The sequence below is a fragment of the Rhopalosiphum maidis genome, chromosome 2, assembly GCF_003676215.2.
Source record: "Rhopalosiphum maidis isolate BTI-1 chromosome 2, ASM367621v3, whole genome shotgun sequence".
Taxonomy (NCBI): Eukaryota; Metazoa; Arthropoda; class Insecta; order Hemiptera; family Aphididae; genus Rhopalosiphum; species Rhopalosiphum maidis.
The window spans coordinates 54,157,020-54,182,317 of NC_040878.1; the positions used below are offsets into that span (position 1 = coordinate 54,157,020).

At 32.3% G+C, this 25,298-nt stretch overlaps 1 protein-coding gene across 3 annotated transcripts in view; it reads right to left on the bottom strand.

The window, feature by feature from the left end:
• Positions 1-7,175: 7,175 nt before the first annotated feature.
• Positions 7,176-25,298, bottom strand: part of LOC113554639 — a 120,550-nt gene continuing 102,427 nt past the window's right edge. For all 3 annotated transcript variants that reach the window (XM_026958566.1, XM_026958565.1, XM_026958567.1), the window contains 2 exons: positions 8,144-8,435; positions 7,176-7,632 (listed from right to left, as the gene is read on the bottom strand). In XM_026958566.1, coding sequence (XP_026814367.1) covers positions 7,459-7,632; positions 8,144-8,435 — 466 coding nt within the window. In that variant the 3' untranslated portion in view covers positions 7,176-7,458. The remainder of the gene's footprint in view (positions 7,633-8,143; positions 8,436-25,298) is intronic.

A 25,298-nucleotide genomic window follows, 5' to 3' on the forward strand; every position in this document is an offset into this window, starting at 1 on the left:
ATTATAGGTACAATATATTGATATATAGATATATCATATACGACAATATAGTAATATAATAAGTATATTATATTTAATTTAACATTTTTACATTATATAATATATCAAATATGAAATATTTAAATTCGAAATTTTTTTTTTTTGCGAAATACTATAAAAACATAAATGTCATCAAAATTGAGTACACAAATACGATCATATTAAATATTTAATATATACTATATGCAAATATCTAAAATATCTAATGTCAAGGAAACATAATAATTTTTCAAGGAATAGAAACATGATTTTAAAAATTTGTATTATTATTATTCTAATAACTCACTTATTTACTCATCACTACCTCCGTTTTCGGAACCCAATCGGACTAAACTGCAGATTGTTAAACTGTGCAAAAATCAATATTATAGCCAATAAAGCCATTAGTCACATAAGTGACTCTCGACAATAAGCAGCCAATGGTCTTATTATTATACACCAATGATTGCAATAATGAGAAATATAATAATATAATATGGCATAAGCCAAAAATATTAGTTAAGCCACGTGAGCTCGGTAGTGAATACTACCGCGCGCTGTTGGGTTGTGATTTTAGTTCGGAACACATTATACAGACGATGTGCGTAAATCAAAAATCAATTTCACCGGAGCCATATGTGCATGTATAATGTATATATACTATAAATATTATATTGTTATCATACGCAAAGACTCCATAAATGAAAGAAACATTGTCTGCGACTCATGTAGGTAGGTAGGGCCAGGTTACGGCGTGCAAATTAGCTATGGTGCGTTAATAATTTTTTTCGATCGAATTATTATCGTAGCCCGACAACGCGACTCGCATTATATGAAATATAAATCACAATAAAATGGCACGCTCGTGTACGTATAACCTACCTATATTGTTTATACCTACTTTATCCGCAGTCGTCCACGGCGGCGGGCTCATTATTTTTTTTCTAGTTCGTGAACTCCGCCGCGTGTATTATAATTTATAATAGTGAAATAGTAGGTACCTCAGGTTTATAATGTTCATATAATATAGGTATACTACATATTACATACCCGGTATATTGTGTGCGAACCACGTGACGTGCCTTATTTATAATTATACTTACATAGGTAACGGTATGAAGGGGACTCGATGATTACCGTTGTAGTGTTGTAGTGGTTGTACGCTTATGCCTTATATTATGTTTATATATATATATATATATGTAGGTAAACTGCAATTAATGAGAAATTATGTTTTTTGTTAACCATAATGCTATGGGTACGTGTACGTATTCAGTCTATATAACATTGTAAACCGCTAGGGCGTCAGTTTAGTTACTGTATGCTTGTCGTATTATATACACGGATAGGTATATACTATATTTTAGTATATTATGTCTACATACCATGAGAATTTAGGTGTACCATAAGGTGTATATGAAGGATTTGACAATTTCACATTGAAATTACAAATGATCTTATACATCATTATTATTCTGGGTTCTAATATCAGATACATTATTGCCGTGCTAACTATCAGTGACCTAACCTAACCTGACTTCTGCGCCCTGATGAGCAAATATATTTACAAATAATAAATGTTGATATGTCTAGGGTGATTAAGATTTACATACTAATATACCTAGTACCTACTTTTAAACCAATATACCTTCAAAACCGCTTGCTATTTTCACAAATAACTCTTTTATCGTAACACCGTGGCAATGTTACTGCAGTATAAATTATTTACTTATTTAATTAAAAATTTCACGGGCCAATGCCTATAATTATAAGGAATAAATAAAATTACATAAAACAATAGTAGATTATTCATTATTAAAAACAATATTAAGTATACTAAAAAATCCAATCGATCCAGAACGACGTCAAAATCGCAAAATTATTATAATAATATTTTATTAATAAAAATAAATAATCTATCTATTTGGTTAAATAGATTATATAAAAAATTAGCTAAAAATTTTTTTCCTGCTTGTATTGAAATATGGTACTTACAAATTTATATTTTTATTAAAAGTTAATTTTGAATATAATATAATAATGGCATATAATAAGAACCTAGAAAACAAAAAATAATAAATCAATTTTAATTAGTTGAACAATTTTTGAAGTTTTGTCCAATATTTCTTAAAATGTACGCTTGTACGCTTAAATGTTCAAAATAATTAATGATAGCAAGACAAATTTAATTTATTTAATTTTATTAGTACTTAGTTGATTTTCATGTAGCAATCTTAATTTCTTTGTTTGGATTCAATTGATTTGAATTCAACCTACACTTTTAAATTACATAAAATCCAATATGTCCGATTTTAATTTGTGTTCAGTCGTTTTTAATAGTCTGAAAATTAAGCTAACTCTTTGTCATGGGATATTTAAAATGGGTATATAATATACTTTTAAACAAATTGAAAACAAAAATAAAGTATAAAATATCTTTAATTTGGCGTCTTCGACGCCCTATACTCTAAAGTGCACTTGACCTCTTTGATCTTCCGCCCTTAAGCGTCAATACGCGCATAAAATTACATTGCATATAAGATATAACACATTATTCATAAGTTATATTACATCAAGGTTTCGATAATAACGGTGTGATTGCTTAGAATATTATATTATTATTTTCATTGCATTTAAACTGGCTTTTTACACGTTCAGAACTATAGAATACACAGCTGCAGTTGTTATTCGCCAATGCGTTAATGTATCATACAAATTACAATATAGGCACCAACTGGCAGTGTTTACGTGTTATGGTTATATACTTATATATAATAATAAACGATAATATGGTTTCCATAATATGCAGTTTGTAGGCCATTTGAAGCACACGTGCTCGTTATTATTATTATTATTATTTATAAAATACAAACCTATACCTATTATGATGTGTGCGTGTGTGTAAATGCGCGAATATGTTGTGTTTAAGTTTACGCTATTTAGGCACTACCTCCACGCTATACACATACGACATACATATATATTACATTTATATTACATTCGCCGAACAAAGAATTGACCGTTATTCCGGTGTGCCGTCCACCATGCACCACCACATATAATATAGTATTAGGTGTGTTCTGCGCGTGTTATAGGAACCTGTATAATATTATTCATTGGTATGAACCGGTGTGGGTATACCTACGCGTGTAGTATAATACTATTAATACTCATATGTAAGTAGTACGATAAAATGTAAAATATACTTTTTAGTTTGAGAGAGGCCTATCGCCTATGCACCATTTTTTAAATGACTACCTAAGTAATTATATATTATAAATTATGTACCTTACCTATAATACATAATGATTTTTCAAATAAAAATTATCCCACATCGAATTTTGGCCGCCACATCATTAATTGCCCGATATATACATTTTATTAAGAAAAAAAACTGTGGGTCATGAGACTTTCACAGTTTCATTCTCACCCTCCTACCTGGATTTACTGGTAATACGCACTTATACAAACGCAATTAATGCGTTGATAATAAAATTGACAGTACACCTAACTTGAGATTTACTGCGTCAGCACTCCAGTTTGAAATTTCCTACCTGGGTCTCCGTCGATTCTCAGGTTTTGATAATTTGATTAGTGTACTAGTTGTACAGTTGTATCTCCACATTATGTTTTTTTTTTTTTTGTGTTCTATGTTCTATGGTTTAATAGTTAAGTACAAGTAATAATATATATTAGATGCCACCGAGGGGCTAGTATGAGTAACCTTACCAATTGTAAATCTTGGCAATGTTAAATGGAAGTGGCCTACACCCAGTGGGGTGTAACCGTGTAGGTATATACGTGATTAGGCCTCTAAGTTCTCTTTTCCCTGTCCGAAGTTCAACAGTAAGCAAAATAAAGTATGATGTGGGAACGGAGTTACTCTCACACAGTTAAAAACGTTGTACATACGTAAACGTAATATTATTAAACATTTATTTTGTTGTATATATTAATAATGGAATATGGTAAACATTTTTAAAATTATATAGCGAAAATAAAGTTAACAATAATAGAATTTTATGTAGGTTATATCTAATAAGGTAAAATAATAATAATAAGGTACATTTGCCCAAAATAATCAGTGTGGAATTCAGCCACTTCCACTTCACAAATTACGCCCGGCTAAATAGTTATAATATATATGTATGGATATTATAGTGTGTTAGGTATAAACGCGGTGGAGGGGTTATGGGAGTTGGAATCCCCCCTAAGACATTTTATCGGGTATTGTGATATGGTAAATGGTCAAGTAGTAAGTACTATTCGACTGCACCTAACCTCACATCAATGACGTTCTATAACATGAAGTAGGTAGGAAAATGATTTAGAAACGTGAATAGGTTATAGATAGGTTAGGTATAAATGTATAATAAATGTAAATATCATTAATTTAAAAAAATAACTCATTTTTATGTTACCTATTGTTTGTTAATTTTGATAAAACACAGAATTATAGTGTTATTTTTAAATTTTAGATTGGTATAATATTTATTATTATTATAAAAACAATATACAATACCTTAAAATTATCTTGTACTGTCCTTACAATGAAATTCGACAAAAATAAGAGCGATTCGATTTTACCCACTTTATCAAACATTTGCAGCTTTCTCAGTTTATATTAACTCATGTTTACTAAATATGTAGGTAATACCTAGGTACCTATAATTTCTAACAATATCTACATCTAACCTTTTATCTTGTTTATAGTTAAACACGTTTTAAAATTGTGAGTGTTTAATATATATGACTGGGTATTATAAAAATGGTACCTATATAGCTACTTTATATCTGGACCATCTTTTTATTCATTCCTAAATCCGTCCATCAGACAAAATACCTGCAAGAGCGTAAAAACTACAAAGGTTGTAGACTTGCAGCTCTACCCATACCTACACATATAGGAATATGGAACGGCTATGATAATAATATGTCATTATTGCGGTCGTCCGGTTAGATTAGAATATGGCCGATGTGGTATATTGTGTGTGTAACATAAAATATGTACTAAAAATAAAATGTGAAAAATATAATAACGCGCGAATATTATTATACAATAGGCACACCAGCAGGCAGCAGTTGTCCTACATCGGGTACCTACTACCTACGTGTACTGCCATAATATAATATATGTACCTGTACAAGTGCCTACCGCAATAACGTTTCATAATATGTATTTTATATCGGTGTACTTGTACAGACTAACCGTCCTACTGATCAATTTTTCTAAGTTTTCGACACATAATGGAGTTTGAAATTGGTCTGGAGTTCTTAAGTGATATTTAAATGACGTATTGATTAACATATACTTATTAAGACGTGTAATTTTAACTTTACCATAAGCATAGGTACGCTCTATGTGCTATTCGTACGCTGTTCGGTATATATATATAGTTGGTCTTGAGACGTTTAAATGTTAATTATTATTCGAGAGCAATATTTTATCAAGGTAAAGTGGAAGTCGTTAGGCAACATATTATTATAATTATACGATTTTTAAGTAATAGGTACACTAATGTGGTCAACCGCGATGTACTGAAACGATGTTTTTCAGCTCTTGGAGCTTGTCGGGCGATTTATCCATCATACGAACTACGAATAATATAATATACTCAAAAATTCTTAAACGACTTTGTCGTAAAATTGTATCCATTAAAATTTGCTGTACAATAATATTATTTTTATTATGTGCTGTAACAATATAAAAACTAACACCTACCTACTTCGACTTTCTCTCCGAACGTGTATGGAATACAAACGGAACAGCTGATTTTGTAATGACGTTTAACAGGTACTTTTCCTTGAACAAATATTGTTTTTTCTTTCTCTAAACGTATTTAAGCACAATGGAATAATGAAATAAAAATACTAGAATTAGTACATTGAAAATTATGTACAAAGTACATGTTTATTCGTTATTATTTTTAATTTTTAATATCATTATTAAGAACAGATTTGACAATAGAAAATTTTTAAATAACAGTATAGGCCACGACTTTCTTTTACATTTCACAAGCAGATTTAAATTAACAATTATGCGATTATCATTTTAAAATTGTTTACGTGCAAAAATTATTTAAATCCGTTAGTCATATCAGGCCGATAAAAAAAAAAAAAACTTTAAAAACCAAACGATTTGTAGGCAAAAATTATTGTTCAAATTAAAAACGATCTATTATACATAACATAATAAATAAACTAATCATAAAATGGAGACAAATTTGATGATTGATTATTTACATTGTTTTTAAAACAAAACAATTCTTAATTATCATGAGCAAAAATATGATTTTCAAATGGTATCAGTTATAAATGTTATAATGTCAAAACAATGTAATATTGTAATATTGAACAGTGATTTATATATATATATATAATACTATACAATTCTAGACATTTTTTGCTTTATATATTTCAGATTGAAAATATAAGACTAACTAGGTACAAATAGAATAAAATACACAAAGATCAGTTAATACCATACATATTACATACTAATTACATAGACAAAAATCACAATATTATTTTTTTTCCGCTAGATAGGAAAGATTTTTTTTTTTAAAAAATATATTTATGTTCCAGTAAAATGTGTTTGATGTTTCTGAGCAGATTCAATTCTCAAAATTATAAAATAATTTTACCAGTTGTATTTTATTCTTTTATGATTATACACAGTTCATATAAAAATTGGTCAAAAAACATTTTATTTCTTGGATAATAAATATACAATGCTGGCAAAAAGATCAATAAGGGATACAATTTTAAGTCTTTTTAATTTATTTTTATTTTATGTTATCACCATAAAAGAAGCTCACAGTTTTCAATTTAAAATACTACTAAATTATATTGTGAAGTTCTACATAAGTAATATTTCATTAATAGTATTTTACTAAAATTACTAAAACTATATTAGGTATGGCCTTAACTATTTAATATGTACATCACCTACCTACCACAAGTATTATATTATCATGTTTAATATAATAGTTGTGTATAAATTAAATTATATTAATTAATACCTATATCACAAATTTAAAACAAAAATAATAAGTAATAATAAAATGATGTTAAAAACAATGGCACCAGATTTTTCTTCCTACATTAAGACTGCCAGTTTTTCATTTAACAGTCTACATTTTTTAACAAATCCAAAATAGTGTTGTACGGTATTTTTTTAATCATTAATTTATCAAAAAGTGGGACATTCAATGGGTCAACAATTTCCTTTGTTTAGTATGTGAAATCAAATACAAATTAAGCTTAATTCTCTAAGAGGAATGAAAATTTATTATACATAGGTACGTTATTCATAAAAACATACAAGATTGTTTTGTCCTTTCATAGAAAAAAAAATATAATAAAAATAATAATATAGTAATAATAGATTGCAAATTTGATAGGTTTTGTGGATTGTCTTGGAAAAACAAACTTTTAGAATCAGTACACATATATCTGTTTGAGCTGGTCCCGCAGTTCTGCAGGTATTTTGTACGCGTCCTGTTGCTGTTGCTTTTTGTGCACCAGTCTTCGCCACTTGCCTCGCAAGTTTTTCCGTAGTCCCTTGCGGTGCTCTGCGGTTTCTTCGATGGGTACACTGCACACCAATGTGTCCTGAAATTCATTTAAAATCCAGTCAATTACATGGAAACGAAACGGTCAAGAGTGACTTAAGCATATGGAGGAGCTTTGGAAATATATCTATTTTTACAAACAGTGAAACGCATTGAAATAATTTCCAAGGCAATATTGTGGGTTACCATAACATTATTTATGTTATGCATTATGTTCATACAAAACCAGTAGTATGCACCAAACTATGTTTAACCTTCTACGGTGTGTAGGTATTCCGTACACACTATCCTTGTCTTGATAATGCATTTCTCCCACTTGAACGCAGATAAGATGAACACAATTTAATGATCTCATGTTTTCATTGAACTCATTAATTATGAGAAAAGGTTAGGTACTCGTTAAAAATAAATTAAAAATTTAGAAATGTACTTTGTATTTAATCAATTATTATTATATGAGGGTACCTACAGACTTTATCTTTTGAATTAAAACAGTCTAAACTAATAATTAATAATCCAAACCTAACAAATAATAAAAGTGTTAAAATTACCTGATCAGAGCTGTACAGCCTGTACGGTGAGTTATACCCATTGGTGTTTTTGGCTGCAGCGTTTTTGGCAGAATACTGCCAGAGGAACGGTAAAGGTACGGGCGCATCGCCCACGTCACCTGATACGTTTGTGACAACGGCGACGTCGACGGGCTGGGCATGGGGCAGCTGACAGTCAACATTGTTGTTGTTGTTGTTGTTGTTGTTGATCGCAGTGTTGGCGGTGGCGACGGCTGTGGCCGCTGCCGTGGCCGCGGCAGCTACGGCGGTTTCCTCGCGCTTCCTAAGTTTGCTGCGAACCAAACGGACGGTTAGAAATTTTGAACCGTTGCTACCCACCATTTTCAAGCTGTCCCTAAGCGTGCCTATGCAATTGAAACGCGCTTTGGTCTGTTCGATGGTGCCGGTGGCCGGGGCTTTCGGGTAAGCCACCACTCCGCCAAACGTGACTGTTTTGGCGGAGCACATAGCGTCACCGCTCGGGAGAGTAACGAAAATAACGACGGTATGTGCCGATATTTGGTGTCACTTGTGTAGAGAGAAAAACGGTTCCGTGTGTTTATAACGGTACGAAACACAATCGGACACGCACAAAAACACACATACACACACTTAAATATAATATATAATCGTATGATATACAATAGGCTACTTTAAAATTATATTACGTTAACGACTAGTTTCACTATCACAGCCTCGTGTATGTTTCGACGAATATTATATAATAAATTATAATATTATACCGGACGTCCGACGGTGCGGTTCTTCGAAAAGAGGAAAAAGTTTTTTTATTTTTCAACACGATATCATAACCGACCGCCGAGGAGGAGAAAACGTCGGTTGGAGAGAACAAATAAAAATTAAAAATAATATATTATAATAAATACACACGCGCGCGAGTCGCGTCTCGGGTTAGGTGGTAGACGACGACGACGACGACGAGTCGGTGGTCGCGGCCACGTCCGAAAAAGACGTAGGGTTGACGAACGGAGTTATTAACTGAACGGCTGGTGAGTGGGCCTGATCATTTTCCGGGAGCGTGTCCAAAGCGGTGGCCTTTGTAAGTGGTGATGGTGGTGGTCGCCTGCCGTGGACGACAACGACGACGGTACTTTGCGACAACCGACGCACATTCGAAACGTTTATGCTTGTGCAAGACAGAAACAATAACGCTGCGTCGCGACGGACTGGACGGGACTGTGTGACCGCACGAGCAGCAGAACTAGAGTGCGCCGAATGGAACAGGCACGGACAGACCGCTCACACACACTGCAGTCACGCGCAAAGTGCAACGACACTGCGACCGGCTGCGAGCGAGCTGTGGCGCGGGCGACTCCGCATGAGCGACTGGCCGTAGACGTGAGACACCGTAGTGCCGTGCGAGCGAGACGGTAAATGCGATACGAATATACGATGCCGCATGACGGCGAACCTACGCGGCGTTGTGGCCGACGACCGGTGGGAGCGCCGCCACCGCCACCGCCACCGCCACCGCCACCGCCTGTGCCGACACCCCACCGCTACCGTCCGCGCCGCACACCGACGACCAGCCGCCACGTTGCCACATCGCCCGTCCTCAATGGTGGTGTCCCCGCGCCGGCGGGGTGGCTAGACGGGACTTGAATCACGACGCGTCGGGTACTCGTTGCAACAATGTTATATTATATTACAATATATTATTATGTGTGTATGTGTATTATGGGTGCATATTGTGGACGGGATCTACCTCGGTACGGACTATCGACAATCAACCCTATTGCGTTCATATTTTATATATTTTGTGCGAGTGGTGTTCGCTATACCACTGTCATTGCTACGCATTATATACCATGTTGGTTTTAATAGGCGTATTGAATACTCTAGACCTTAAATTATTTAGGGTGTGCTAAAATTATATAAAAATTATTTTATTCGCGGTGTTTATCGGGTAATAACGATGATAATCAATTATTCGAATATAAGATTAATAATAACTAATAAACAACACTGCAATATTCTCCCGTGTTCTGCAGTTGCATATCTATTAATAATACTTTCAGTTTTTAATAATTGATTTGTTTTATCTTTTTCAATATTATTTATCAGTGATAAGTTTGAATATCATTTTTATGTTATGTTAGTTCATAGTTATTAATACACCAGTATAATACTATTATTTTTATAGCTTACACAAATAATCAAATTATTTAAGGGTGCTAAGCGCCTATGTCTTGTTCATCAGTATAGTATACCCCCTCCTATATTTTTTTTTTAGTCCATCGGGTGCCTAACCTATGAGTTTAAAAGGAATACTGTATTATGAATAGGTACATAAATACATTAGTCTGTTAAAAAATACCTTGAATATTACAATAAAATTTATTTATTATACCTCCCTATATTATGTCAAACATTTGAAATCATAAAATGTGAAAACGACAACTAAATTCATCACACGTGAGTCTTAAACCTCATTTAATAAAAATAAAAAAAAAGTTTTTACATAATAATACAATATAAATTCATCGTCTAGTTGTCTGACTGTTTGAGTTGTCATGTACGCGTATAATACCCATATAGTGCACCGAATACCGATGTATATCAGCTGTCGTATATACCTACTATATATCTGTCTGCACGAATATGATATTTTATTATCAGCCATATTTTTTTGGCGTTTGTTTTCTATCACGAAGGTATGGGTACCCCTCGCATGTGCGCACATATACCGCCGTGCGTGCGTCAAATGCCTAAACAAACCTCTGCGCGTCTCTAAATATACCTATGCGCCGGTTACTATTCGGATTCGTAGTCGAAACATATAAAATATTCGATAATCCGGAAACGTATTTTTGGGTTCCCCTCGTCATCATATTATAGCAGGTAGATATATGTATTTTAAATAATTGTAATTCGTGAACCGGCCATCCCGACCCCGCTGACTGTAAGTATATATAATATATACGCAATGATGTAACGAAATACAAATATACAAGACATAACGACGTGTATACCATGTATATTCATGTATAATAATTATAATTATAATTCGTATAGAAGTATATGCGGTATCAAATTGTTGAAATGTTAAATATTCAAGTGAAGATATATAGACGTATACGCATCGATTTCATTGTAGATATAGTATTGTAATATATAGATGTTATAACAATGCTACTATATCGTAATGATAATAATAAAATTTTAAACCCCTTTTTTAATTTGTTAAATCAACATTTTAAATCATTCGATAGGAATATTATTTCTATGCGTAATACAATAATATGCTTTAATAGGTCTTTTTAATATAGACAGTTAAAAAAAAATAGATTAAAGATTTTATATATTATTATTTTATTATACAATAATAATTATTAATTACATAGAGGATAGAGATATATAAAATTATTGGTTGAAAAAAATTCAAGTCGATTCTCATTTTTCTCAAGCTGCCATTTTAAATCCTGATCAACGTTTACATTTTAAAATTTAAAACCAGTTTGAGAATCCATTATTTTACTGGGTCGAAGCATTTCTTATACACTATATTCAACTTGTTTTCAAGTGAATGTTTTCATTTACTTTCATAACATTTGATTTTTATAAAGTTTATTAATTTATGACGTTTCTTAGGTATAGTCTCTGGTGATAAGGCCTCGTAGTATGACGTGTAATTTAAAAATGAATTACAAAATAATTTACTTCGTCAAGTATATTATACAATACAATAATAATCTATAATTGTAGATATTTTATATATCAATACAAACGTAATTGAACATGATTTAAATATTGAAATGACTTCAGAAATAATCGTTTAAGCCGTTTTAATGATAACACAATGAATGAAATAATATATGAATTATCAATTATTTTCAGATTAAAGGAAATCCAGTCATACTATATTACTTATATAGATATAAAGTAATATATAGTATATATAGTCATTATACTATTGCAATACTATATACTATATAGTCTAAATATGAGCACCTACCGACTTATTTAATAAACGGTTACGTCAATGATATTGTATACCCTCAGTGTGTATAATATATACAAACAATGATAAAAACATAATCAAATATGATACGCGTTGCACAATATGCTTAATATATTAAATTCTGAATAGATCGAACTATGTATCGTAATATAGGTGCCCTATATAATCGTAAAATGTGGGCCATGTACGGTACTACTAGTATAAATAGTAAAATAGATAATACATTATTTATATTGTATGTATTAAAAACGAATTAATATTTAAAATTAGCAAATTTTAGCACGACGGAAATGGTTTGAAAAACGGTATCGATTGAAATAAATAATTATAATATATAATTCGCTGATGTATATACATAGTATAGGTATAGAAATTAATTGAAGTCATTAAAACAGCTGCAGGTGGCAAAAACGTTACAGATAATAATCGTTTATAATATGTATACATATATTATTACCGTATAGGTAGGTGGATCGTGGATATTATAGCTGTACAACGTATTAAGCTGCACCTATTATAGTTAACGGTGAAAAAAACACCATTTGTTTGCGTGCAGATGATAATTAAAACTTTAAATATATATATGTATGTATATGACATAATGCGCGTCTGCTTGACAACATTAACAATCGCGCAGCAGCAGTAGTCATAATAACTATATAATATATTAATATACACATTGTATATTGTAAACTTGCTGCGGTAGGTATAATATGTACATAATAGTCACCTTAAGTGTCTTTTACGCACAGATGAAACATTGGAATATTGCGCGCAATGTCGAAAACAAATTGCGTTTTGCATTTGTGGGTCACATAATATTATACATAGGTATATATTATATATATTATTATTATTATTATTATTGTAATGCGACAAAGTATGCTACAGCGCGACATATATATATATATATATATACCTGTGTTATATTATACACATGTTGTGATTTACCTGTTGCTGGACGTGTGTTTGTTATTGATTATCGATCGAGGTAATCGATTCCTCTAGGTATATATTAGGTATAATATTATACTGTTATTACGCGTATTTTGTTTTTATTTTTCTCTCAGTCGGAAACTCGATACCTTAGCGAGTTATAATATGCTATACTGCAGAATGATTTTCCGAGCACGTTCACCAGGATGGTACTCTCTTAGGCTTTCATCATTCAATAGATTTAATAAATTATCCCTCGGGTACCTATATGGAAATATTATGATCATTGGCCTTTATTAAAAAGATGTCGTCTTCATTTGTTGTTGCCAACTTACGAGTGGTTAACTAAATTGGTGTAGGGAATATACGCTTAGCAGTTTATGTTTGATTCGTAGTTTTAGTTAGTTTTCGTTGTATTTAACGCTTTATTTAACTTGAAGGGATAACGAAATATTTGTTTTGTCGGAAATGTTTTTTTAGTTATATTAATTTCGAAGCGAGTTATTGTGAGCGTTCTTAAATTGTAATATTTTCTATACTTATAATTCATCGTTAAAAATTAAAATATCAAAAAAATTACCCCCGACAAACCACAACAAATGTTGTTACTGTTAAGTTTGATAATTGGTCAATACACTATGTTATATTAAATGTAAGATAAAAAACGGTTCATACACTTGAACTCTGACTAATAAACTAAATTAATTATATATATTATTTTTTGTTTTATGTAACTAGAGTAATATCAAGGGATATTTTCTCTTATCATGTTAAACTCATACCAAAAATGCTATGATAAAATTTACTTATTGTATTGTTCAGTATAGATTGTAAATAAAATAAAATAAATTATAAGAAAAAAAAATGCAAGATAAGTATAAAGGTGAACTGCTAAAAGTAAATTTGCTATCTTACGCATTAAAAAAAGTGGGGTATTTCCATTATATACCACGTCGTGTTTCTACAACTGAATGTATTTGACTTGAAGTATAAAACGTTATCGACAATTTATTATCTATACGTACAGATACGCGTTTACGGTAAACACGAAACAACTTGACACATGATGAAATAGAAACTGGAAATCCGACATAGCAGCGAACGCTGATGTGAGGGCGTGTGCTTAAAAGTTCTAAAAGTCAGAGTTTGAAGAAATGCATGATTATACAGAAAAAATTGGGAATTAGCATGCTTGGTGAATCATCAGTGTTGAGTTAGGAATTATGTAATTTATATTTAATATAATAATAATTACCCATTATAAAATACCTATGTAAATGATTTTTTGCTGATATAAATGTCACGGACAAAGACATATTCATCATTTCAAAGCTCCCTTGTGTACCTATTACGTTCTCACCCAGGGCGATTTGTCCACGCTGCTGCGAAGTCGAACGAGATATAACTGCATACAAACGGGAAAAAATGAGAAAACAACCGCGCCATATTGGCACCGGGAAAGTGCGGTCACCGCTCACCGTTATTCGCTTTCGGGGCACATGTACACGTTGTATTTAATTTACACACAGCATATACATTCATAGTATATACCGTGCGCATATATCTAATACGTGTTCGGTGTTCCGAAAACGGGCGACCGGTTCGGTCGTTGGCAAATTATTCGTATCAAGTTGTCGGAGCGCGAAATCCGGTCCGGACCGTACGCGGTAACGTCCTAAAAACACGAAATTTGCGAAATAGAAAAAACCAGCGGCAAAAAGATATTTCGCATTGATTCATCACATCTATTACTATATTATAATTAATTTAATATAAGACTGTATTATGTCGGATACCGCGTATTCGAGTTCGAGATGAGTTTTTGATTTTATTTTCCTTAAGTGGGGATTAAAGTGGATGGGACACCGAGTGTTGGCTGAATTGCGCATTTGCGCCGACGTTAATTTCTATCATAACTTTATTCCGACAAATTTATAAATTCTGAAAATCGACTTAAATTTACTTGTATAATGTTTCAATTTAAAATTTTAACCGGTATAAACTGAACAAAGTTGTGGGCTAATTTAACTTATATATCATGTGTACGACATGTGTGGTGTATTATAGCGATCGTTTCAACTGGTCACACACTGCAGTGGTTTTATTTGTTCGACCGGAATATGTCCCAACACTCAACCCTCAACTATTTTGTTCGTACAACCGAGAAAATGTATATTATATAGTGTATGACATATACGCAATTATATATTTTTCATCGTTTTCCGGTGTTCTACCAATGTTTACAAGTGCTCCACAAGTGGAGCGAAAATCAAACTAACTAAAATTCGGTTTTCGTTCTGTTTCGCGGTGTACGGTTATTTATCTTTAACCCCATCGCATTATATTATACAATATGTGTACATTGTTCGAACTACATCGAACCCCGTGTACACATACACTAGATTGTATGGTGTGTTACCACTTTACCATCTTTCATCTACAATTTTATATATTGTACCTAATATTTTAAATCATAGTAAATCGTGATAATCATGCTGCGCGCAGGAGAATACGTCGCGCGAGGCCATCATCAGCAGCAGCAGTCTCTATTCGCGGCACACGTGTCACGGACGCGTGACCGCGTTTGTAAAGTTTTAAAGTAATAGTTATATTAGCAATATAATATGTATCCGTTTTTATAAGCGTGTATGGTGTATGTAAGTAACTAATAAGTATATACAATATACGATCTACGCCGTTGTGTAATAACCATCACTGTCGTCGCCGCTGCCGCTTGCAGCCCCCTCGAAAACGTCGCCGAACCCTTCCGCACGGCACAACAGGTTTTACAGCAGTATATATGCGGCGGCGGAGGGCGTAAGACATAATAATGATAATAACTATGCTCTTCGTCGTTACGTAAGGGTGTGTCCCGTTGCAACAATATATTCTTGTACTTACGCATCTATATAATAATATAATATATAATTTAAGTGTCCGCAATACTCCGTGGATAACATTATTATTATTAACAAGTCGTTGATTTTCGACAGCTGTGGCAGCCGTCGCGTACAATATAATAGAGTAATACATAGGTACTCGGCAATTGCCATTTGCCGCCGCCAGTCCCACGTTGTCATCATAACGTGTTTGCGCGAAACGTATATAAATGCAAATCCGACGGCCGTTTGCCGCCGCGTTGCACAAGGCTACGGCGTGCAAATTTACCTGCAGCACACTCACACATACACACGAGTACTTCACATAATACCTATGTAGGAGCATTGCTGTTATAGAGAAGACCTTTTAAAATCACATTCTCGAATCTATATATGAATATATATATATATATATGCGCACGCGCGTGTGTGTTTCCCCTTTGTGAATAACATTATATTATATAATTATATTATACATGATGGAAGAGGTAATCAGCCAAGGCCTGTGTGACATTTTGTCTCCCTCCTCCAGCATAGCTCTGTTGTGCCAACCGATCGAAAAGTCCTCCGGGAAAACCTCGTCGCTACGACGACGATCGCGGCGACAAAACCCCAAAAACCACGAAGATTTTCAATTCACTGCTGCGGCCGCAGTCGTAGAACGTAGCTGAATAGGTAATTACGCTAATTGGGACGCTCCGAAGAGGTTTGTTTTTTAACGATTATTTGGCACGGTTTGTTTAAACTTACACGCGGGGACGACGTAAAAACATTATTTTTTTTAGAAAAACATTGGCTGAGGGTCTGCCGCGCGCCTTGGCACCGTATATACTTCGTGTATATATCGCGATAATGGGTTAAGGTTGCGGAGTCGACAAAATTTACACCAAAACTGAGAGCGGAAAATAAAAAAAATATATATATAACAAACCGCGGTTTTTGTTTAATTTTTTTTTTGTCTCAACTTCAACTGTGAGCTGCGGTATGATGGAGGTTAATGGTTATAATAGCCGATGTACTAATACATGCATAATATATATGATAATATGCATTCAAATATATATAATATACGTTGTACTTATATCGAACGAGGAGGAGGAGGAAGTGTTCGCGTCTATAGCGAGGTCATCATATATATAATCGGCTGGACACCGCGATAATGTCGACGACTGTTGCAGCCGTGTGTATAAGACCTCGGTTGGGTTTTTTTCTGATCGCTACGATTTCTATAACATGGTCAGAAATTTTCCACTCGTTTTCCCATACATTACGGTGAAATCGGCTAACGTCGAGTTAACCGACTTTCGAGACTCGACAAAATATGGCCGGTATTATGTTGAACGCGCATAATACTCGTATTTTTCGCGGTCGGCAGTTTCCCAACGCAGTTGCTGTACAATATGTCATATTTCAAAGTGTATAAATATTATAATGTAATATAACAGCATGACGTACTTATATAATTATACTAAACAAATAAATAAATAATGTAATTACTATAGTTGAAATCCGTGATTCAAAATGGTACAATGAATAGCAAAAAAAAATCTTGAATTTTGAACATTGTGGTGTCACTGTGCCAGGGAAACTAGCTAACTCGTGTATTATATATACATATATGTTATATTAAACCGATTGAACGATATTAAGTATAATGTATGTCGTATGACCAGAAAACAATTTTTCTTTTTATTATTTATTGTCTTGCTAAATGTTTTTGCGAGCACAATTATTTTGTCATCGTTTAAATAATATAAAATGGGCTGACCCAATTCCGTAGCCTCGCCGCCCTGTTCATCAAATTGCAGTTTATTATTAGGCCTAGAATTCAACTGCACAACTTGCACAGTGACGACACACATAACAATATAATATATATTACACGCTCGTTATACTATTTACGCGGTGCCGCCCGTATTGACATGCCAATACACCATACACGCGACTAAATTAATATTGTATGTTAAAAAACTATATACATACATGTACATTGGAGATAAAAAATTTTCACATTTACGCACGTCAAATGACCGAAATCTGTTGCAAAAAAATCAACGTACATACATAATGTATGTAATATACATCTCATTATAACAACGACTAATTAAAAATCTCATCACAATGTACGACGCGGTGTACGCGCGTAATAATAGAACCCGAGGTTGAGGTATATTGTAATAATATTATACTCGATAAATAAAACCGATAATATAATAACATGTTAAAAAAAAAACAAAAAAAACGTGATTTGTTAGTTGTTTAGTCTCGGAAAGTCACAACAATGTAACACACGAGAGTTTTCTATCGGAAATCTAGGAAATAGGCGTTTTACGTATATAGAGCCGACGGTTTTCCGCGAACTTGACGTCCGCTTATTCAGTTTATAGTAATGTTTCGCATAAATAGCACCTAAGTAAATAATAATATGTTATGCGTAGGTACCGACCGTCATACGAGTTGAACGGAAATCGTATCGGACTTGCCAAAATATTGTGTTGGATTACGTATACGCGTGAGATAAACAACGAAATCGAATAATAACAATATAGTTATTATTATAAAAATAAAGTACATAATATATGCACTGCAGCTAATAGCTATTAAGCACCCATTACCTAATATAATAATGATTGATGATTCGATAATATATTGTTGTGATGAAAAACAACTTGTACTGTACTTGCCGTCGAGTTAAAAGGACCGTGAGTCAACGGTGATTGCGATGCGCAACTAAAAAATAATAAAGGACGTGCGATTAAATAATAATTTAGTTATCGAATATGTATATTGACCACAGTAATCTAACTAGATAACCGTGATATTGACTGAGCGAAACCGGCGCCGACGTCCGAATGTCGGATTTCCCTGAAGGTAACCCGTATACAGAGTGCTTACATTCATAGGTATGACGTATAACGCCATGAACGCAGACTGCAGGCAGAATATGCACACCAAAAATGTGGCCCAAAAATATGTATAAGTTTAATTCGACAGTTTATGAACACTGAGCACGTAGTGGTTTTTAAATTTTGAATCCGTTTATAACTTTTTTAATGCGGCAATCTATACTCTATTTTTTGTACATCCGAGGAGGAGATTATTGATAACGATATTTTAAATGTATCGATACCGAATTTTTTAATGTTGAAATGGAACTTTGGGTGGACTCAAATGGGGCCCCGTCTCGAGCGCGCTCGCGTACAATATATTATGAACAATGAACAAACATGATATTATATCAAACGTTAACAAAACTTAAAAATATCAGATTTTCTTGACAAGCGCGAGAACTCGTTTAGGAATCACCTACTGCAAATTACATCAATAATATCCGCAAACCGTGACAACGAGTACGGTTCTTTTTTTATTAAACATTTTTCGATCGACTGCGATATATCATGACATACGCCTATTATGATAATATACTAGTCGACACGACACCGGTGTAGGTACCTGCTATGCACTGCAGTTGCATGCACCTACCTCATATTATTATTATTATTATACCATATAATATACAAAATATTATACTTATAATACGATACAGAGCGGTCTGTATCGTTCGGCGTTCGCTATTATTTTTTTTTACGGTTTTGTTTACGCCATCGTGTGCAATGTTATTATTATACTCTCACACGATTATCGTGTCGGAAACAACACTACAATAATACACTACTCTGTGTTCGTGTGTTATATTTTTGTTGTCGTTGTTGTTGTTCATCGTCGTCGCACGAACAATAAAATATAATAAATGCGATAAGCACCGCCGACACCTGAACAACGTTGGTGTGGCGCGTTAAGTTCGACCGATCACGCGCGTATGTGTGTAACACACATCGTAGAAAACAACAAGCGCATAATACGTCAGCGACTGCACCGCGAAAGAGGACTTCACAGAAAAACCGTTTCAGCGTGCGCGTGTATGTGTAGGGAAGAAGTGCCGAGCTCGAGAATCCGTCGGGGTTTCGTCGAAACCGTTTCGACCGCTGTGTGCCGGGGACTTTCGGGTACGGCGGGAGGGTGTGTAGCTGGCCGAGGGGATCGTGGGAACGCGTCCAAAACGGAGACTGTGGCGCAAGTCCAACTTTCCGGGTCACCGTTGACGTCAGAGGGGCTTTTATTTCCGAAGGTCCGCCACGATTATTTTTATTATTAGGTTGGTTATTATTTTACGAAACGCTTGCCGACCACATTATAATATTATATATGCGACGCTGTCGCGGGCGCCGCGACGACGACGGTTTGTCTGCAGCTGCGTGCCCGCGAGCCCATCGTGGGTGACCACCCCGAAAATATCGCCTCGGCGTCACCGATATTTTCGTACTCGTACATAATAATATATAGTACGACGGCAATAATAATAATAATAATAATAATTGTCGTGAATTCGCGGCCAACGCCTCGTCAGGCCGGCCGCCGTCCCGCAGCGGTTGCGTGACAAATAATATGTTATAAAACGTAATATAATAATATATGTATATAATGTTGTGTTTTGTGTTTTTTGTCCATTTCCTTTGTCCACTTTGACGATTTTAAGCAATTTTTATCGGTTATCCGAACCGTTTATGTACGTGCTTACACACACACACACGTATGCTCACATATGATAATATGTAGTACAACTGTGTCTCGGCAATTCGAATCTCCGGGGAAATAAAAATAAATTCGACTAAAAAATGCTTTGAATTATGAACATAAAATACAAATAGTTATAGTAACTTTAGGGGGTCAGAAAAAATGAAAGTTTTAGAGTTATCATAACTTGATTGAAGATATATTAGGTATGATGTTAAAATGCAGATAATGTACGCACTGCAGTTTACTGTAGGTGGCATAGTACTTGAATATTTCCGTTGTATTGGGTTACTACTTAACGATGAAAGGAAGAGGGGTTGGATATGAATTACTTCTTCTCTTTCAAAAATATTAAAATTTTGAATTTTTCCCATCATTAAAATTCGAGTCTATTTATTAGCTGCTACAGGCTACAAGAACATCAACCTACAACGGTTGATGGTATATTTCTTTGTCTCGTGAATAGGTATACTACGTTTTTATTTCCAAATTCAAGAAATGCATCCATTATAGTTTATAGTACTTATATTAGAGGTTACCAAATGGTGATCTGTGGACAAACTTTATTAGGCTCACAAGTAAAAAAATAATTATTTTTTTCATGGTGAATCAACTGAGGTTTTCATCTATTTTCATTTGATTTTTTTGATTTACTTAGTTTAGACAAACATGTGATATGAAAAATATTAATGGCCACCAAAATGTTCTTGATTATTAAAGTTACCATCCACAAAGAAATACAAAATGAAAATAAAAGAGAATGTCTTGTAACTCTCACTGCAGGACTACTGCAGAAGTGTTTTGCGTGAAGTTGAATCATAGTATACGTCGGTTGGCGATACGTCATAGCGATCGGGTTGGTAGATACAGGTTATACCTATTTTACATTTACAATTTTTTATGATGGATGATTCTTTTAGATTTTCCATTTTTCTTTTATGATGCTTTAACTGCGAAGCAGAATATTATTATAAAAATTTCAGTACCTACACACTACGAGTTAACGAGTTTTCAACTAACTAATTTTATTTTATATTATTTTTAAATTTAATTTACATAATTATCTTCTTAGCATCATTTAACAAAATTTTAGTTTAGGAAAAAAATAAAATTATATTGTTTTGTGAGTAGGAATACTTCAAAATAGAAACATTAAGAGTATAATTTGTTTAAAAAAAATCAATTTTTATAGAATTTGAGAATAACGAGAAAATAAATATGGGAGCGTATTTTAAGTTTAAAAGTGTATGATTATTATACTTAATAATATTTTAATTTGTAGTGTTGTTCCAACTGTATGTATATTTTGTCACAAACCAATCGCATATGTATTTTTAAACATCGGATAAAAGGTATGCTATTTTGCTTGTCGTTTGACACGAGAACGATTGTAAACTGAAAACGTTGTTAATTATTTTTATTTAAAGATAGGTAGGATATATTTAATGAAGTTCCGTATTTTGTAGAACGAACGATAGTATACAATATACATGATAATATAATATATTAATATCTCAACTCATACTGAAGACAACTATAGATAGACAAGATGTTTAATATAGCTTTACGTGCTATATACAACTGACAGTGAATCTGTATATAATATGTATGATAAAACATAATAATCAATAACAAAAAATTACGTTTTTAAAATAAACCTATAAATTATACGAAGTAGAATAATCTATAGATGATGATAAAAAGTTAAAAAAATATAATAACAATTATTTTTTATTACACATCTTAATTTATTTAACCTCGTCTTAATATATTATCAATAATCAATAGCTTTTAGAAAGTCTTAGATATCTTTATGACTTTATTTCGTAATATTATATGATTACTAATTAATATTTTTCATTTTCATTTTAATAATATATTCATTGAAATTTTGTATATTTAATGTTTAAAATTTATGACTTCATATTATTATTTATTTAACCTAACCGTGTATTATTTTATTCCAGATTTTTTGTTCGATTACCGTATAAAGAGTACTGGTATAAAATACCCATAGTACCATGCATTTTTAATATAAGAGTCAAGACTAAGACTTTTTGATTACTTCCGTCTTCCGTACGTATAACTAGAACATTAGATTTTTTTGCTGTGTACAATAACAAGAACTCCGTACACAAAGACTTCATGTCTATAAGTATTAAACAATTTTCTTGTATAGTTTTTTTTTTATTATTGACAAGAACAGGTAGATACATTCACTATATGTTGGCCTCGAGTGACGAGGAAAAAAATTGTACTGTAAAACAGACGCTGGGTAATTTGTCAAAAATTAAAAATTATGAAATTTTAATTTCTGTAATGAAATATAAAAATATGAAGATACATTTAAATACTTCTGGTAAAGTAAAAAGCTCAATAGAATCATATTTAATAACTCAAATGTCAATACTAGCCAAAAGCTACCTATATTTTATTAAAAAAAAACTGAAACCAACTGAGAATTGTCATTAAAACTCACCGAGTACACAAAACTATAAATGAAATAAAATAAGACGTCATACAATGTATATAATATTTCCTGTGGGAAATTACGAAGAAACTGGAACTAGTAATAACTAGAATTTTACGTATTAGCCATAGTCATTTCATACAATGCAGTATCCTCATCGATAAAATAAATAATCTACTACGAGATTTTTATGCGCAGTTCTGCACATTACAATAAAAATATAATCATAAAAAAATTATGAAAAACTTAAAATAAAATGTAGCTTTTTGGACCAAATATCTTCAGTTCTCAACTCTTACACTGATTCAATATAAACATTAAACAATTTCATTATTCTTACAAAATTCTTAAACAAATCATGAGACTGACTTACAACTATAACATCTAACTTTTATTTATTTTTTTTTATTTTTTTTTTGTCAAATAATTAATAGTAATTAATTATTAATTTCATTATTATAAGCACAACTTACTGTAAAACTCTTTAATTACTAATAGCTTATAAAAATGCCGCAAGTTACGTAAAAATAAAAATTATGGTAAAATGGACGGCGGATCAAATTACCTGATATTAAAAAAAACATTTGGTTAAAACTTAAAAACGAATAAAGTATATTTTATTCAAATTAGTTTTTTTTTTAGTAATTATTAATAAAATATACAGGTACTATATAAACCAGAAAAATACAGAATATTTTTAAACTTTAAATTAACAGTTCTATGTTTAAATTTTTAAATCTGATATTATATATAAAATTGACACAAAATAAAATCAAACAATTAAATGTTTGAACTTAATGGCATTTTACCAGACGAGTCGTTCACACAGACTTGGCATGTAGTTCTAAGTTTTAATATATAATTATAATTATTATACACTACTATAATTTTGTTGTCTACTCGCAATGTTTTTTCTAAAGTTTGTTTTTATTTTAATTTTAATAACTCGGTCGTGTATTGTATCCAATGACGGTTTGTTTGTTTTTTAATTGATTATAATTGATACCACTTATAAATGACTAGTACAACGTAATACGGGTATTACTCATATAACTATTCTGAACTAGATTTATATTTGTATTTTTTTTTAAAACAAATAATTAATAAATTATCGACATGCAAAAATCGTAAAATATGGTTTATAGGATGATAAATGTGAATGTACTTAGTACTCGGGTATACCCAGTTAGTTAAATATCTGGGTGAGAAACGCGGAGAAGGCATGTATAAGTGAGTCACGTGAAGAAGTTGCGCAAAAAGTCACGTGTAAGATTTACATATTTTGCTTTATAGATTGGTTCTCATTTTGTTGAATTTCGATTACACAAAGAAGTACGATACCATCTAACCTATAACCATAGCGTAATTATATTATATTTAGGAAATCATATATAATAAGCAAAATAATACATTCTTTATAATATGATAATCTGTATTTAAGAAGATGAGTATGAAAAATTGATAAGATAGCTTAAACAAAAGACGATTGTGTTTATTACGTGTGAACTTTCTTAATTAATTACTATTAACTAATGACTATAGAGCGCGGAGTCTACAAGTTCAACGATGGTTGTTTAGGTGGGCAATTGAGTTGCTTTCACTGTGTAGTGTGTACAGACGTTTTAAAAGTGAAATCTTTCCGGTAATAATCGAAACTTACAAGTCCTTCGTTTGTCAGAAAATAATTAAGAAAAAAATAATATTAGCCATATTATATTTCGCGAATTAATAATAAACCATTCGAGTTTCAAGTGTTACAACATGCATAATTCGTAATTACTAATAACTTAGAGGTCGCCAGTAGAATATATATTCAATACCTATACATAGTACAGCAGGAAGCACGAATGTCGAAATAACGGTTTATCCAGAATCGCGAGTGACTATGATTCATTTTTAAAAATATTAAAGGTCATCTACTTTATTGAGTTTTGGAAAAATTCGGAAATATGAAATATTTATTTAAAATTACATAGCTGTAAGTATGTAAGTACACAAGTTAATAATAGTTAAAAATATTATCATCTCTGAAATATTGTAATAAATCAGAAGTATGTCAGCAACAATAATGAAATAAATACTTCACTAATGATAATGATATGTTGTGATAAAAATACGAGTAATCGACTAATCTTTCTAGTATAATGGTTTAACGAAAAAAATATTTAGTCAATAGTTTGTACATTAATCTAGCTACGAATTCATAAATTTAAGATTTATTTTTGAATGTTTTGAACTGGCCGCTGAGTTAATTTATTATTAAAGTATAGAAGGGTTAAGACGGTTTTTTAAATTTGTTCAATGGATAATACG